General features: G+C 40.9%; 2 protein-coding genes across 12 annotated transcripts in view; one reads left to right on the top strand and one right to left on the bottom strand.

Moving 5' to 3' along the window:
* Nucleotides 1–14,098, bottom strand: part of JMJD1C (jumonji domain containing 1C) — a 340,730-nt gene that overhangs the window by 303,608 nt on the left and 23,024 nt on the right. For 2 of the 8 annotated variants that reach the window (XM_051823261.3, XM_051823260.3), the window contains exon 1: nucleotides 1–14,098. This exon is cut by the window's right edge and continues 23,024 nt beyond it. In XM_051823261.3, coding sequence (XP_051679221.1) covers nucleotides 1–373 — 373 coding nt within the window. In that variant the 5' untranslated portion in view covers nucleotides 374–14,098. The other 6 variants (XM_070057718.2, XM_051823268.3, XM_070057722.2 and 3 more) reach the window with 5 other exon arrangements.
* The window catches only part of REEP3 (receptor accessory protein 3), a 95,182-nt gene that overhangs the window by 664 nt on the left and 80,420 nt on the right, over nucleotides 1–14,098 (top strand). The window lies entirely within an intron of this gene.

Here is a 14,098-nt window from a genome sequence, read left to right on the forward strand (position 1 = left end):
CCTGGTCCACGTCGCTGCGGGGCTCCGTGCGGCGGACGAGGGTCCAGTGGTGGCGGCTGCGGCTGCGGCACGGCGCGGTGCGGCGCGGCCCTGCTCGGCTGCGTGCGACTCGGCGCCCCTGCTCCGGCGGCGCTGGGTGGGCAGGCGCACAGGGCAGGCGGCGCGCGCCCCCTGCTCCCGTTCCCCGCGCTGCGCGGCACCGCCCTGTGGGCCCGGGAGTGGCGCGCCTCGTGGCGGCGACCTGCGCAAACTCCGCTGACGCCGAGCGCGGGAGGCTCGGCGATCCTCCCGGGGATGCGGCGGCGGCGGCGCCGAAGCCTTTGTATCCCGCGGCTGATGCGTTGCGGTGTCTCTCGCGGCGGCTGATTGCCATTGGGTCACGTGTGGTAGGAGGAGAGATTTGTCTGAAAACCTGAGACCGCTCCCAGCTCGGGATCCTTTGGAAGGGTCCCAGTTGTTGCCAGGTTTACAGCTTACCGAGAAAGGCGGCTGCTATTAAAAAGGTGACGCCCGCCTGCTCGCCCACATCCCCAAATTGGCCCCGTCTTGGCGGAAATATTTGCTCAGGGATTGAGAGACGACAGGTGCCTGTTGCCTTTGTTCAGATTATCGCTTCATTTCATTGTGCTTTCACCAGCAAATTCTTCGTGTCCGTTGGATTGTGGCGTTTACTGAGTAAAGGTATATGAATATAACTTAAACTGATTCCCTCCTTCCCATGTAACCCCTCCCCCCAAAAAAGAAAAAAAAATAAAAGTCCCCGAGTAAACAACGATGACGTAGTCACAGCCAGGGCCCCTGGATCCATTCATTATTCACGATCAGCACCTTTATGAAATGTTTATGTGAGGCCGTGGGCTTCTCAGATTCGCTTTAGAATTTAGGGAAAATACAGCATTTCCAGATTGCTTATTTCGTTTTTAACGAGGAAAAAGGAGGTAAATTCTCTGAGGTTGGGTTTTTGTTGGGAATCCCTTTAGTAGCCCAACTGATGAGCACTGTAGCATTCAAAATTCATCACTCCATTGAATGACCAACTAGTTTTGAAGACTCAAAGCTTCCTGCGTTTATCTGTGCAAAACTAAAAATAAAGAAATAAAAGCGTGCCACAGATGCTTTCAGATTGTTTTTTGTAGCCTTTTCCAGGCCTCTAATCTTTGCGTAATCCAGGCACACCTTTCTCGACCTAGTAGCTGTCTATCAACTGTTGCATCTGCCCCCTTAAGAAACTGTGCTTTTTTTTTTTTATTTCTTTTTCTTTTTTTTTTTAACTCTCAGTTTCTTTGGCCAGTTCTTCAACTGATAGAAAATTGTGAAGCATTTTGATTTCCTTGGCATTACTCAAATGTCATTTGTGTTTTGATCATTGACTGTAAATAAGGCATCTTCTAGACGCTACCTATAACATACAGGTCTGTAACAACTTGTTGACTTAATGAAACGGACAATTTAAGATCCACAGGTGTCTGCAGTCAGGGTCAGAGTGTCAAAGCTTTTAAGAGGTACACCCAGATGACGCTCAGTGTTAGGCAAGAAAGTTATATGTGGTTGAAGGATCATCAGAAGAGGCAAGGGCGATTACATTTGCAATGGCCTTGAAGAATGGACAGAATCTAGACAGGCAAGGAGGGTTCCTGATGGAGCAATTGGTGTGAGCCCAAGCCTGAATTAGTCACAGTGGCTTAAGCCCCTGGAGAGAGAGAAATCTAGAAAGATAGTCTGGGGCTTGTTTTCAAGAAAGAAGGGATGGATCCTATATGGTAGCAGTAGCTTCACTGTGGAAAATTCTCTGCCCTTGTTTTGTGCAATGGAGAGACTCAGAAGAAAGGGAGACCACTTAGGAGGCTCCCTAACTGGAGAGAGAGGGCTGAAGCCTTTAGCAATACAGCCTACAGAACTTAAGGTTTGAAGCAAAGGAAAGGGAACAAATCTAAGGAAGAAAAGGTCATGGAAAGAAATGTGTTTATCAAGTGTTGGGAAACATTTCCTGAGCCATTGATCCCTCAGCATGTTAGATAGCACACTTGTCAGGGAATACAAGCACCATTAGATCTTTCTCCTTTGCTCTTCAGTTTCCTTCTCTAAACAAGAACGAACAATCCTAGGATCTACCCAAACTTGGAAACCTGTTTCACACCAGCAGGTAGAATTTATTTACATTCTTTCTAACCCACTGAAGCAACCAGCTCAAACTGAGCAAGATCAGACAGTTCTTTCAACATGAACCTCTCTGGTGGCAAGAGCAGGAACACAAGGGATCTGTCACCAGAGCTGCGTGGGTGCAAGACCACGTTCTGCCCAGTCCTTGCAGCACAACCTGGGCGCAGGAGCACTGGCTGTGAAATTGGGTCTGGATGCTAGTTAATAATGTGGCCTTGGGCAGCATACTAAACCCAATTGAGGTTCAGTCTCCTCATCTTAAAATAGCTGTCATATTTGCCTGCTGAAACTGTTGAGAAGATTAAATTAGTTTAGCCAAAAATGTGCTGAGTATGATGGCTGGCCTTTAGTTTGCACTTAAAACATAAGATAGATTTTTCGTGGATGGAAGAGGGGAGGTGAGGAGTAAAGTGGTATAGGAAAAAGAGTATGAATGGACTGTCATCAGGAAATCTGTAACTGAAAAATAGCTTTGGTTTTATTAACCAGCTGAATGACCTTGAGTCAGTCTCTTACTCATTATAGACCTAGTTTCGTAGTAGATGTGAAGGCATCTGATAATCCCTAAACTCTTTTGTCCAGCTCTAACATATGATGGTAGAAAGGTGGTTCTTTAATTGTTTACAGTCTATTTAAAATCAGTTTATTCAAACTTCCTAAACAAGATTGACAGGTTAGATAGCGATTTGTAAGGGACAACAATCTGATTACAAAATGACACTACATATATGATACCCCTATTTTACCTTTTGATACAGGACTCACAACCTGAGGGAAAGATCCTTTTTTCCCCAACTTTTCTTAATTTATTTATTAGGGTTATTCAAAAAGTTTGTGGGCAAATGGGATTAATAGAAGTTTAGGGCAGGTTGGGACTCCCACATTCAAGTTCTAACTCTACTGCCCATTCCAGCTTCCTGCTAATACACACCCCAGGAGGCAGCAAGTGATGGCTCAAGTCCTGGGTTCCTGCCACCCAGTTGGGAGACCTGAGTTTAGTTCCCAGCTCACAGCTTTGGGGCCTGGCCTAGCCCCAGCCATTGTGGGCATCTGGGAAATGAACTAGCAGGTGGAAGCTCATTTTATTAATTTATTTCACAGGCAGAGTGACAGAGAGGGTGAGATAGAGAAAGAGATCTTCCATATGCTGGTTCATTCCCCCAGATGGCTACAACAGCTAGGGCTGACCCAGACTGAAGCCAGGAGCCTGAAACTCTGTCCGGGTCTTCCACATGAGTGGCAGGAGCTCAAGTACTTGAGCATCTTCTGCTGCTTTCTTAGGTGCATTAGCAGGGATGTGGATCAGAAGGACTCTCCAGTATGGGATGCCTGTGTCACGAGTGGCTGCTTGATCCACTACACCACAATGGTGGCCCCTCAGCATCGTGACTAAGATCAGTACTAAAACCAGATTGCCTGAATTCAACTATCAGCTCTGCTGTTTACTGGCCATGACCCGCTCCACAGGGATTAAGTATGGCCATACACATAATGTCCATAGTCCAGCATCTGCCAAGTCATTAGTGTTCCGTAAATGGTAGCAGTTGTTAAAACAAGGAAGAACATAGCTCCCGTAAAACCCCAGCATACTGAACCTTTAAGCTATTTTCCCTGTTCCTTTTTTCCTTTGAGTCTTTTTGTGTATAGGTACAGTTGTGATTAGAGTATACCAAACGTTGTGTTCTATTTATTGTTATATTGTAAGCATCTTGTAGGCTGCTCCAAAAACTTGTTTAATACCTTCTGATTGATGGAGTTAGTATTCATAATTTTCTCTCTTTTTTTTTTAAGATTTTATTTATTTATTTGAGAGGTAGAGTTATAGACAGAGGTAGAGACAGAGAAAGGTCTTCCTTCCATTGGTTCACTCCCCAGATGGCCACAACAACCAGAGCTGTGCCAGTCCTAAGCCAGGAGCCAGGTGCTTCTTCCTGGTCTCCCACATGGGTGCAGGAGCCCAAGCACTTGGGCCATCTTCTGCTTTCCCAGGCCATAGCAGAGAGCTGGACTGGAAGTGGAGCAGCCAGGACTAGAACCAGCACCCATATGGGATGCTGGCGCCACAGGTGGAGGATTAACCTAATGCGCCACAGTGCCAGCCCCAGTATTCATAATTTTCAAAGCCATTCATTCCTTTTTTTATTTTGCATTTAGACAGTTTCTAGTGTTTCATCTTGATAAGTAATACTACAATGTAATTGCAATGCTACAGTGGACATCATTTACACATACTCATTGATTTTATTATTTCATTAGGATAAATAGACAACAGGAGTGTTTCTGAGTCAAGTGTTGTGAATATTTTGATGACTGTTGATATGAATTGCCAGATTGCTTTCCAAAAGGATATTACTATTTTACATTGCCACCAGCATTGTCTGAATACTGTCTTTACTTGGGCCTTTTAGTTTTTCCTTTTTATAAATATAAACAAAATATAATAGATATCTTTGTTCTCACTTGTGCTTTATTCCTTATTAGTAAGGTTAGATATTTTTTCTAATGTTTATTTATTAAATATATCTCCTCTTGTGCAAACAGTACATACATATACTTTTCTCCTTTATCTCATGGTTACATGATAATTTACTTGATTTGTCTGCGCTCTTTGCTCCTTACATAATTAACGTTTCGATATATTTGATGCAAATGTTCCTCAATCTAATTTCACTTCTCTTAGATAGTTTATATTTGGTTGTGTGGAAAGTTTAGAGTTTTAATGCAATTCTGATTTCTTGATCACTTCTAAATATAAAAGTAATTGCCCCAGGTATTTATTAAGCCTTTCTTTCTCATATAAAATGAACTTAATTTGGAGACTTCCTTTTTAATTCTTTATGTCCATAGTTCCCCCTTTACATTAGTACTACATTTTTATTTTTGTTTTACCATAATTTTATTGCCTGGCAGTACTAGTAGAAACAGCCATCCTCTTTCTTTAACTGATCCTCTTCATTTGTATTTAATGGATATCTTTGAGACTAAATTACCTTAAAAACCATACTCCAGCACTTTCGCCACTTCTCTCCAGCCTTAGCTGTTTTCCCCTCTGCTAGAATTTCCTTGTCAGCATGCCAACATGCTGTTGTTGCTCCTATCTTTAAGAAAAGATAACCAAAAAGAAAACTTCTTTCAACCTACTGGTTTTCATCTTATCTTCCTTAGAAGAACAGTCTGTGTTCACTGTTTCTACTGTGTCTCCTTCCAGATGCTCTTGCACCACTCTCATTTAGGCTTTGCCTCCTTCCGCAAGACTGAAATTGTCCATCTTAGGTCAACGATGATCTCCACTTAACCAAACTGTCTGGTCCTCATCTGACTTGGCTGTTGATAGCAGTTACTCTGTCTCTGCTTGAAGTGCTTTCTTCACTTGGTTTCCCAGAAGCTTTGCTTTTCTTGTTTTCTTCGTGACTCACTAGCCACTCCCTTCTTAGTTTCCTTTGCCTGTTCCTCCATGCGTCCTGACTTCTAAAGGGGCTTAGTCCTTAGACATTCTCTCTCTTCACCATTTATGCTTCTGTGAGCTTTCCTATTACATTACAGCTCCAATCCAGAGCTGCCTGCTTCACTGCATTTGGAAATAGCTCAAAGTCGTAAGATTTCAACAACTGAGCTCCTGAGTTTCATTCCTGGTCTGGCTTTTCTGCCAGTCTTCCCTGGCTCTATTAATGACAGGTATATCCTTCCAGCAGCTCAGGCCAAAACCCTTGGGCTTATACCATCCTGAATTCCATTATTTCTCTCATTCCCTATGTTGGATCCTACAGTCATACTGATTCTACTTTCAAAACAGATCCAGGTTTTGTTTTGTTTTGTTTTGTTTTTTAAGATTTATTCGTTTATTTGAAAGTGTTGGAAAGGGAGAGAGAGATAGAGAGAGAGAGAGAGGTCTTCCATCCACTGGTTCATTCCCTAGGTGACTGCAACATCCAGGGCTGGACCAACCTGAAGCCAGGAGCCAGGACTTCTTCCAGGTCTCCCACATGGGTAGCAGGGGCCCAAACGCTTGGGCCCTCTTCTGCTGCTTTTTCCAGGCCATCAGCAGGGAGCTGGATCAGAAGTGTAGGAGCTAGAACTCCAACCAGTGCCTATATGGAATGCTAACATTGCAGGTGGCAGCTTTACCGACTACATCATAATGCTAACCACTAGATCCGGGTTTTACCACCTTTACATACAATGTCTAGTCCAAGCCAACGTCATCTCTTAAATGTATTGTTAGATAGCACGGCATCCTGCTTCTACTCTCTCTGACAGTTTCCTCTTCAAAAGAAAAAAGACAAAAATATTTTTTATTTTTTTGAAAGGCAGAGCTACAGAGAAAGAGAACTAAATAGATTTTCCATACCATGATTCACTCCCCAGATGGCCACAATGATCAGGGCTGGTCCTGGCTGAAGCCATGATTGAGGAATTCCATCCAAGTCTCCCACATGGATGACAGGAGCCCAAGTGCTTGGGCCATCATCTGCTGCTTTCCCAGGGACATTAACAGGAAGCTGCATTAGAAGCAGAGTAGTCAGGACCCCCAGCATTCCGATGTAGGATGCTGGCACCTCAGGCAGTAGCTTAACCCACTGGTCCTCAACTCTGGCCCCACAACAGTTTATTCTTAACACAGCAACCAGTGTGATCCTGCCACCAAGTCAAATCATGTTGCATCATTCTGTCTTCAGAAGTGACTTCCTGCCTTACTCATTACAGACAAATCCTTACTGTGGTCTCACACAGGGCACAATCTGGACTCCTTCACCTCTCAGACCTCATCTCCACCTGCCCTGTGCCTCCCTGTCTCCACTCCAGCCTCGGTGGTCTCTGGTCTTCCCCCACATGCCTCTTGCCTGAGAGTCTGGGCACTTGTCCAGCCCTGCCTCACTGCTCTCCCCACAGATACCACCAGACTCATTGCCTGCCGTCCCTCAAGATGTCACTTCTCAATAAGGCCTCCCCTCATCTCAACAACTCCTACCCTTCCCTGCTCTCTTCTCTGAAACATCTGCTACTTAGAAGCATGCTGTACATTTTATGGCTCTGTTTCTTGTCTGTGTGTTCCCAGAAAATAATCTCCATAAGGGCAGGTCTTTTCTCTGATTTGCTCATTGAACACAGAACAAGCTCAATGAATACTTGTTTTCTGCAGAATCAGATGAAAATAACGAAAATGAACTGTAAATTGCATAATTATTAACAGTAAATATTATACACCATGAATTCAGGGATTAGCTTATCTTTCCCTCCTCCAATGCTTACTGGGCAATTATTTTTGTCACAAAAGCTACAGTGAATGAATTATTTGTAAAGAGGGATTGGGAGGATCTCAGAGTTGAATGAAAAGCCTTTTTTCCCTAATGCACCTCTTTCCAGGCATTTATTCCAGATAGCAAAAGAGAAAAGATTCTGCATTTGTGCTGTTACTAAAAATGGTCTCTTCAAACCAGGGTAACTTTACTAAAATAGTTTTGGTGATGGAAAGGAAAGTACAGTTTTATACCTTAACAAATAAAGGAAAGAAAAATAGAATAATGCGACTGAAAATGAATGCCATTCTTATTTTTGTTTTTGGAATATGAGAGCAAGAGAAGGTGACGTGTGTGTGTGTGTGTGTGTGCGCTAAGACTGTAACAGGTAGTTTTTAAATCCTTGTGGAAGTTTAAGGGCAGTCACAGTATATAAGCAATAAATTGCTTAAAGTATTTTAATTGGTTGTAAAAAGGAAGTAAAAAGTCTATCAAAATAGCTGTCTTAATATAATTAAAGAATTGTCACATGGGGAGGGATTCTGAATTTTCTGTTATTGGGAAGTACAAGGCACAGTAAGTGGCCGTTATAGGGAAACTGGTTTATTCAGTATATAAAGGAAAATTTTATAGCATCTACATTTGGTCAGCATTGAAGCTCATGACTTCATGTGAGCAGTGCTCTCTCACTAGGAGTGCAAAGACAGAGGAGAGCCTTAGTTGAAGACCTGATAGTGCACGTGTTTTCTGTGGGGAACCATTGATAAAGTAACTCTTTGTGAGAAGCTGCAAAGTGTGTTGTTTTTAATAAAACTACTTAGATATTTTAAATAAATACATAACCTTATATTACATGAATATTAACAATGATTAATAGACAAAATTGTTTGACATTTGAAAATAACATGCATGTATAGAGCCCTGAATAAATTATAGGCCGAATACTCACTAAGCTGACACTTTTTCTTCATCACACTCAAATCACCAATGGTTAGGGCTTCTGAAATTTTAATACACTTTGACTAAAACTGTATAGAATAAACAAAGTGACTTTTCTGTGTTTGAGCTTGGAGAACCCCACAGGAACAACTACTAGTAGGCATTCTTGAGTGTTGACTTAAATAGAGTGCAAATATGGAAATAAAGGAAAGCAAAATTGGCGATATTTGCCTAATGGATGTCATTATTGCTATGACCCATTCTTTACTGCTTTGTGCCTGTGGTTTTTGTTTTTTGTTGAAACCAATCTCACTATTGCTGGATAAACTTCCAAGATATTCATTTGGTGTTTATTTGCCTTGTATTTTTGGTGATTAATTTTTTCCTAATAATCCTTAGTTCTTTTTCTGATTTCTGAAATATAGGGATTTTCAGTTTTCTTCTGAATTGAAATAATAGTGGTTTTATTGACATTAAGTTGATCATTAATGAGTAGTAGAAAGTAGCCTTTAAAGATATACCTCTGTGTCCATATAAAATGACCTTGACAGTATATAAATTTTAACCTGAATGTATTAAAATGTTAAATTGTATGGGAAAAGTCATCTGAAAGTTTTGTGCAAACATAGTCTGAAAAGATATCTGTTCTTTGCCAAGTAAAACTGACATAAATTTAAATAGGAAAGAAATGTTTTTGTCCCCAAAGTTTATAGTTCTTCCCTATAATCAGATAATTATTAAGAATTTATGAATCCTATGTCTTAAATTCATTTAGGTAATAAATATGATGTAAATGCTGCTCTGTTTCAATTGTTCTCCCATAACTTTAAAATAATGTTCTGCCTTCTGGTAAATCTATACCCAGTTATCTCAGATTTTTACTGGTGACAAAGTCTCACTGTGCTTTAATTGAAATAGCTCACCTAAAACTAAATTTAAAAAATAGGGTCAGGAACCATTTTATGGTAGCAATAAAAGGAGACCATGAGTACCCTAAATAACTGGGAAATACAAAGGAAAGTGCTGCTGCTCCAGGCCACTCTAAGTGGGTGATAAGGGCAGGAAGACACGTTCAGTTCTTTCTCTCTTCAAGGACTTCAGTTCTGCTCCCCCACTTCAAAGTATGTAATCACTGTCTCTTGTCTTCTTTTATGCTTCTCATCCTTTGCTCTAGTTTTTATCTTTTCCTTTCACTGTCAGTAAAGGTGAAAAGTGAATGGTATGGTCTCTATCATTGCAGAGAAATAATAATTTTAAAAGATTAAAAATATAATCTATAGTTTCAAACTAACAGAAGAGAAAAAAGGAAGTTAAAGGGATTAGAAGGCCAAAATAAACATCAGATTTGGGAGACAGTGGGTAGAGTCATAGGGAAATAAAAAGCTGATAGAAACAGGTTCAAATATGTCAATAAAAACAATAAAAGTCAACAAATTACATTCTTTGATTAGAAATGGACTAAAACAAGGAGTAAAATACTGTGAAGAGAGTTATAAAACATGATTTAAAAAGTTTAAAAATTTGAGTTATAGTCTATGTTAACGGGTGAATATTAATTCATAATTATCAATCATTCTTTTTGCATAAAGGTTTGTTTGTTTGAAAGGCAGAGTTACAGAGAGAGAGATCCTCCATCTGCTGGTTCGCTCCCCAAATGGCCACATCAGCCATTTGTGGCTGGGCTTGGCCCAAGCCAGGATCCAGAAGCTTTCTAGGTCCTCCGCAAGGGACCTAGGCCATCCAAGGACCTGGGCCATCTTCCACTGCTTTCCCATGTGCATTAGCAGGGACCTGGAATAGAAGTGAAGCAGCCAGGACTCTAACCAGTACCCATATGGGATGTCAGTGCTGAAGGCAGCTATTTAACCCACTGTGCCACAGTGCTGGCCCCAGTTCTACCCCATTGAATCTATAACTTCAGTGGAGTTTCCAACAGGATTTTTAAAATTTTTTTAAGGGAAAGGTTTTATTGGGGGAAACCTGACAGACTGGAGGGAAGGGGTGAAGAGGAAAAAAGAGGTAGGAGATTATAAAAGAGAGATCTAGAGAGATCAAGAGACAGACAGAGAGAGAGATCAGGAAACCGGGAGAAAGAGCCGTGAGTTCAGAAACAGGTCCTTTTAAAACCTTGGGGGTGGGGGCAGGGAAGTAGGAGTAGTGAATCCCATTAGAATGGGGGTGGAGCTTGACACTGGTGAATGGGCCATCTGGCCACCTCCAACAGGATTTTTATTGTTGTTGTCTTCATGTAACTGATAGGCTAATTATCTGAAGTTTATAGGAAAGAACAGAAGCCTAAGAATCAATAAAACAACTGTGAAGAACAGGAATAAAGACCTGCCCTATTAGATATAAAGACTTATTATAATGTTGTTGTAATTAAGATAGTAGTATTGATACAGTGATGGACACTAGACTTAATGGAGCACAGTAAAGAATCCAGAAATTAACCCAGGTTAGTATGAAAATCTAAAAAGACTGACATAAATTCAAAGTCAATAGGCATGCGCGTTGGTGGTAGAGTGGTGAGCATAGCTGCCTTCCAAAGTCAATAGGAATGCATAGATAATCTAATCAGAGGTGTTATGACAGCTTGGTTAATCTCTAGGAGAAAAAAAAATTAAATCTACTTCACAGCAGAGTAGTTTATGAGTGGATTATCTGCCCAACTGTGAGAATTAAAACATATCAGTCTTTAGAAGAAAAGGTCAGGGTGGGGACAGGTATTGGGTCCTGGGAGCTGGTGCTGTGGCGTAGCTGTTTAAGCCACCATCTGCAACACCAGCACCCAAAAAGGATGCCCCTTCGGATCCTGGTTGCTCCACTTTCAATCCAGCTCCCTGCTAATGCACCTGGGAAAATAGCGAAAGATGGTCCAAGTGCTTGGGGCACCCATGTCGGAGACCCGGATGAAGTTTCTGGCTTCAGCCTGGCCATTGTGGCCATTTGGGGAGTGAACCAGCCAATGAAAGATCTTTCTGTCTCTCTCTCTCTGTCTCTCTCTTTCTCTGCAATTCTGACTTTCAAATAAATAAATCTTTTTAAAAAATGAAGAAAAGTTGGAGAAAATCATGATATGGTAGTGAAGGGTTTTTTAGACCCCAACCATACAGGTAATGCTTGTTAAATAAACATGTATCTGAGGCATATTTAACACCCAGCATTGTTCTGAACACCTTCAAGCTAGTTTATTTGTATCTCACTACAATCCCAATGATATTGCTATAACCTACATAAACCTAATGAGAAACTTTAGGTTTAGAGACATGAAATAGCTTGCCCAAGATGATCACAAAGCTACTATGTAGTTGAACCAGTAGAACCAAGTAACAGTCTAGTTCCAGGCATAGACCTTAATCAAAATGCTATATCATATCCTGGAGTTATAATAATTACCAGTGTTTTCTACATTTTATTGTTTTTTAATTTCCATTTTTTATTTGAGAGAGAGATCTTCTACCAGCTGATTCATTCCCCAAATGCCTGAAAGAGCCAAGGCTGAGCCAAGCCAATGTCAGGAACTCTACTCTGTTCTTCCACAGGGGTAGCAGGGACCCAAGTACTCAAGCCATCATCTGCTGCTCCCAAGATGCTCATTAACAAGAAGCTGGATCAGAAGCTGAGTAGCCAGGACAAGAACCAGGAACTTCAAAATGGGATGCAGACATTCCAAGCAGTGATTTAAGCTGGTGGACCAAACACCTGCCCCTATTTTTTGCATTTTAGATCATCTTTAGTGAGATAGAAATTCACAATAATTCCTGAGTTTTGCCAACTGTGTGCATCCCATCCAGTTCAAGTCTTGTCCCACTTTCAATCTCGCTCGTTGCTTATGTGCCTGGGAAAGCAACGGAGAATGGCCCAGGTGCTTGGGCCCCTGCCACCCATGTGGGATATTACAGTGGAGTTCCTGCCTCTACGCGTCAGCCTGGCCCAGCCCCAGCAGTTGCTGGGGAATGAATCAGCAGATGAAAGATATCTCTCTATATATCTCTCCCTCTCTCTCTGTAACTCTGCTTTTCAAATAAGTAAATATTAAAAAGTTTTTTTAAAAATCAGTTTACATTCTTTCTTCTGAATCTGTGTGGGAAAAAAATATGGTTATTTTAAATGTCCCTTTCTGAATACAAAATTTTTAAAACTAGTTAGAAATTCATTATCTAAAAGAAAGATGGACAAATAAACATCTCATAGAAGAGGAAACCAATGACAACTAGACATATAAAAAGAACTCATTAGCTTGCAAGAAAATGTAAATTAAGACCACATTGAAATTCTATTTCACACCTACTAGACTGCAAAAAATTAAGAAGTCTGAAAATACCAAGTGTTGGCAAGCATGTGGAGCAACAGGATCCTTTTTGTCATGCCAATAGGAGAGTAAAATGCTGGAACTACTTTGGAAAGCAACTTGGCCCTAAGTTACAGTGTTAATCATTCACATAGCCTATAACCCAGCAATTCCACAACTAGCTATACTATAAAAGAAATTTGGCACATGCACCAAGAGACATTTGCAAGGATATTTATAGGAAAATTCTTAAGCCAATAATCTACAAAAAAAAAAAGTAATTTACATGGACAGAAGAATGGGTAAAGAAATGTTGGCATATTTACATATTGGGATATTATATGACAGTAAAATCAAATTAATTACCTCTTAAAAGTATCAACATGGACAAATGTTAGGGAAAGTACAGTGTTTATTTAAAAAGCAAACTTGGTGTGATTGCACGGTGAATGATACCATTATAAAGGACCCAGCATAGGCAAAAATAAGTAATAAATAGTTAATGATATAATGGCAAATTAATTTTCAAAAAAGAGAAGAGAATGATAAACAAATTTTAGGATAGGGGTTAGCTCTGAGAGGTTAGCCGAGGAAGGGGATCTGCACCAATGGTACTGGTGGTACAGATTTACAGGGTTCATTTACTGTGCTTCATAACTTAGCTGTGTGTGTCATATATTCTTTATATCAACTATTGCTTTAAACACATGCTTAAAACTTGCAATGAGTCATGACCAAGATATCTACAGTAACTAAAGGGACAAGCTACGACAAGCAGAGAACAGATACCAACAGAAAGGAGATGCTGATCCTGTCCCAGCCCATATGCTTCTTACTGGTGTAGGGGCCAGTTTTAGTGCTGAGCCAGGCCACAGATGGAGCCAGGGAAGGGGCTGCACCTGTCATGACGAGTATGTGAACAGAAGGCCAGAACCTCTGGGAAGTCGCCAGGCAGGCTGTCTCTTGTCCTTTCTTTTTCTCAAAGCTAGTAATAGTCCAAAAGAGAATGTCCACTTTCTTATTCAACAGAGGGTATGTGAGGTTCTGGTAGTATATAGGTAACTGCTTATTTTCAGATGACAGTTGTTTTCTTGATATTTGGGGGTATTACTATTGAAAGTACAGTCACTCAGCATCTAAAAACTGTAAAGTACCGTGTCTCCACTGCCTCCTTCCAGATTCAGACTTAAGAGATAGTGTTGATATTAGAATGTTGGATAATATTCTTCAGTCAACAGCTTCTGCTTTGATATTCTGTCTCTGATAGTTTAGTCAAAAATATTACATTGCTTGAAACTCTGATGCCTTCTGGGGTAAATGAATGAAACTTACCTGTTTCAGATCAATTCTCCAGTATTTGAAAGAGATAACAGCAGCCCCAGAATCGGGCATATGTTTGAACCTGTCGATGGGAGGTGGCGTATCATATTAACATTTTATTGTATGTATCACTGATTTCCTGTGCACATTG

This window comes from Oryctolagus cuniculus, chromosome 15, assembly GCF_051225735.1.
Source record: "Oryctolagus cuniculus isolate XC-2025 breed Fujian yellow rabbit chromosome 15, ASM5122573v1, whole genome shotgun sequence".
NCBI classification, from domain to species: Eukaryota; Metazoa; Chordata; class Mammalia; order Lagomorpha; family Leporidae; genus Oryctolagus; species Oryctolagus cuniculus.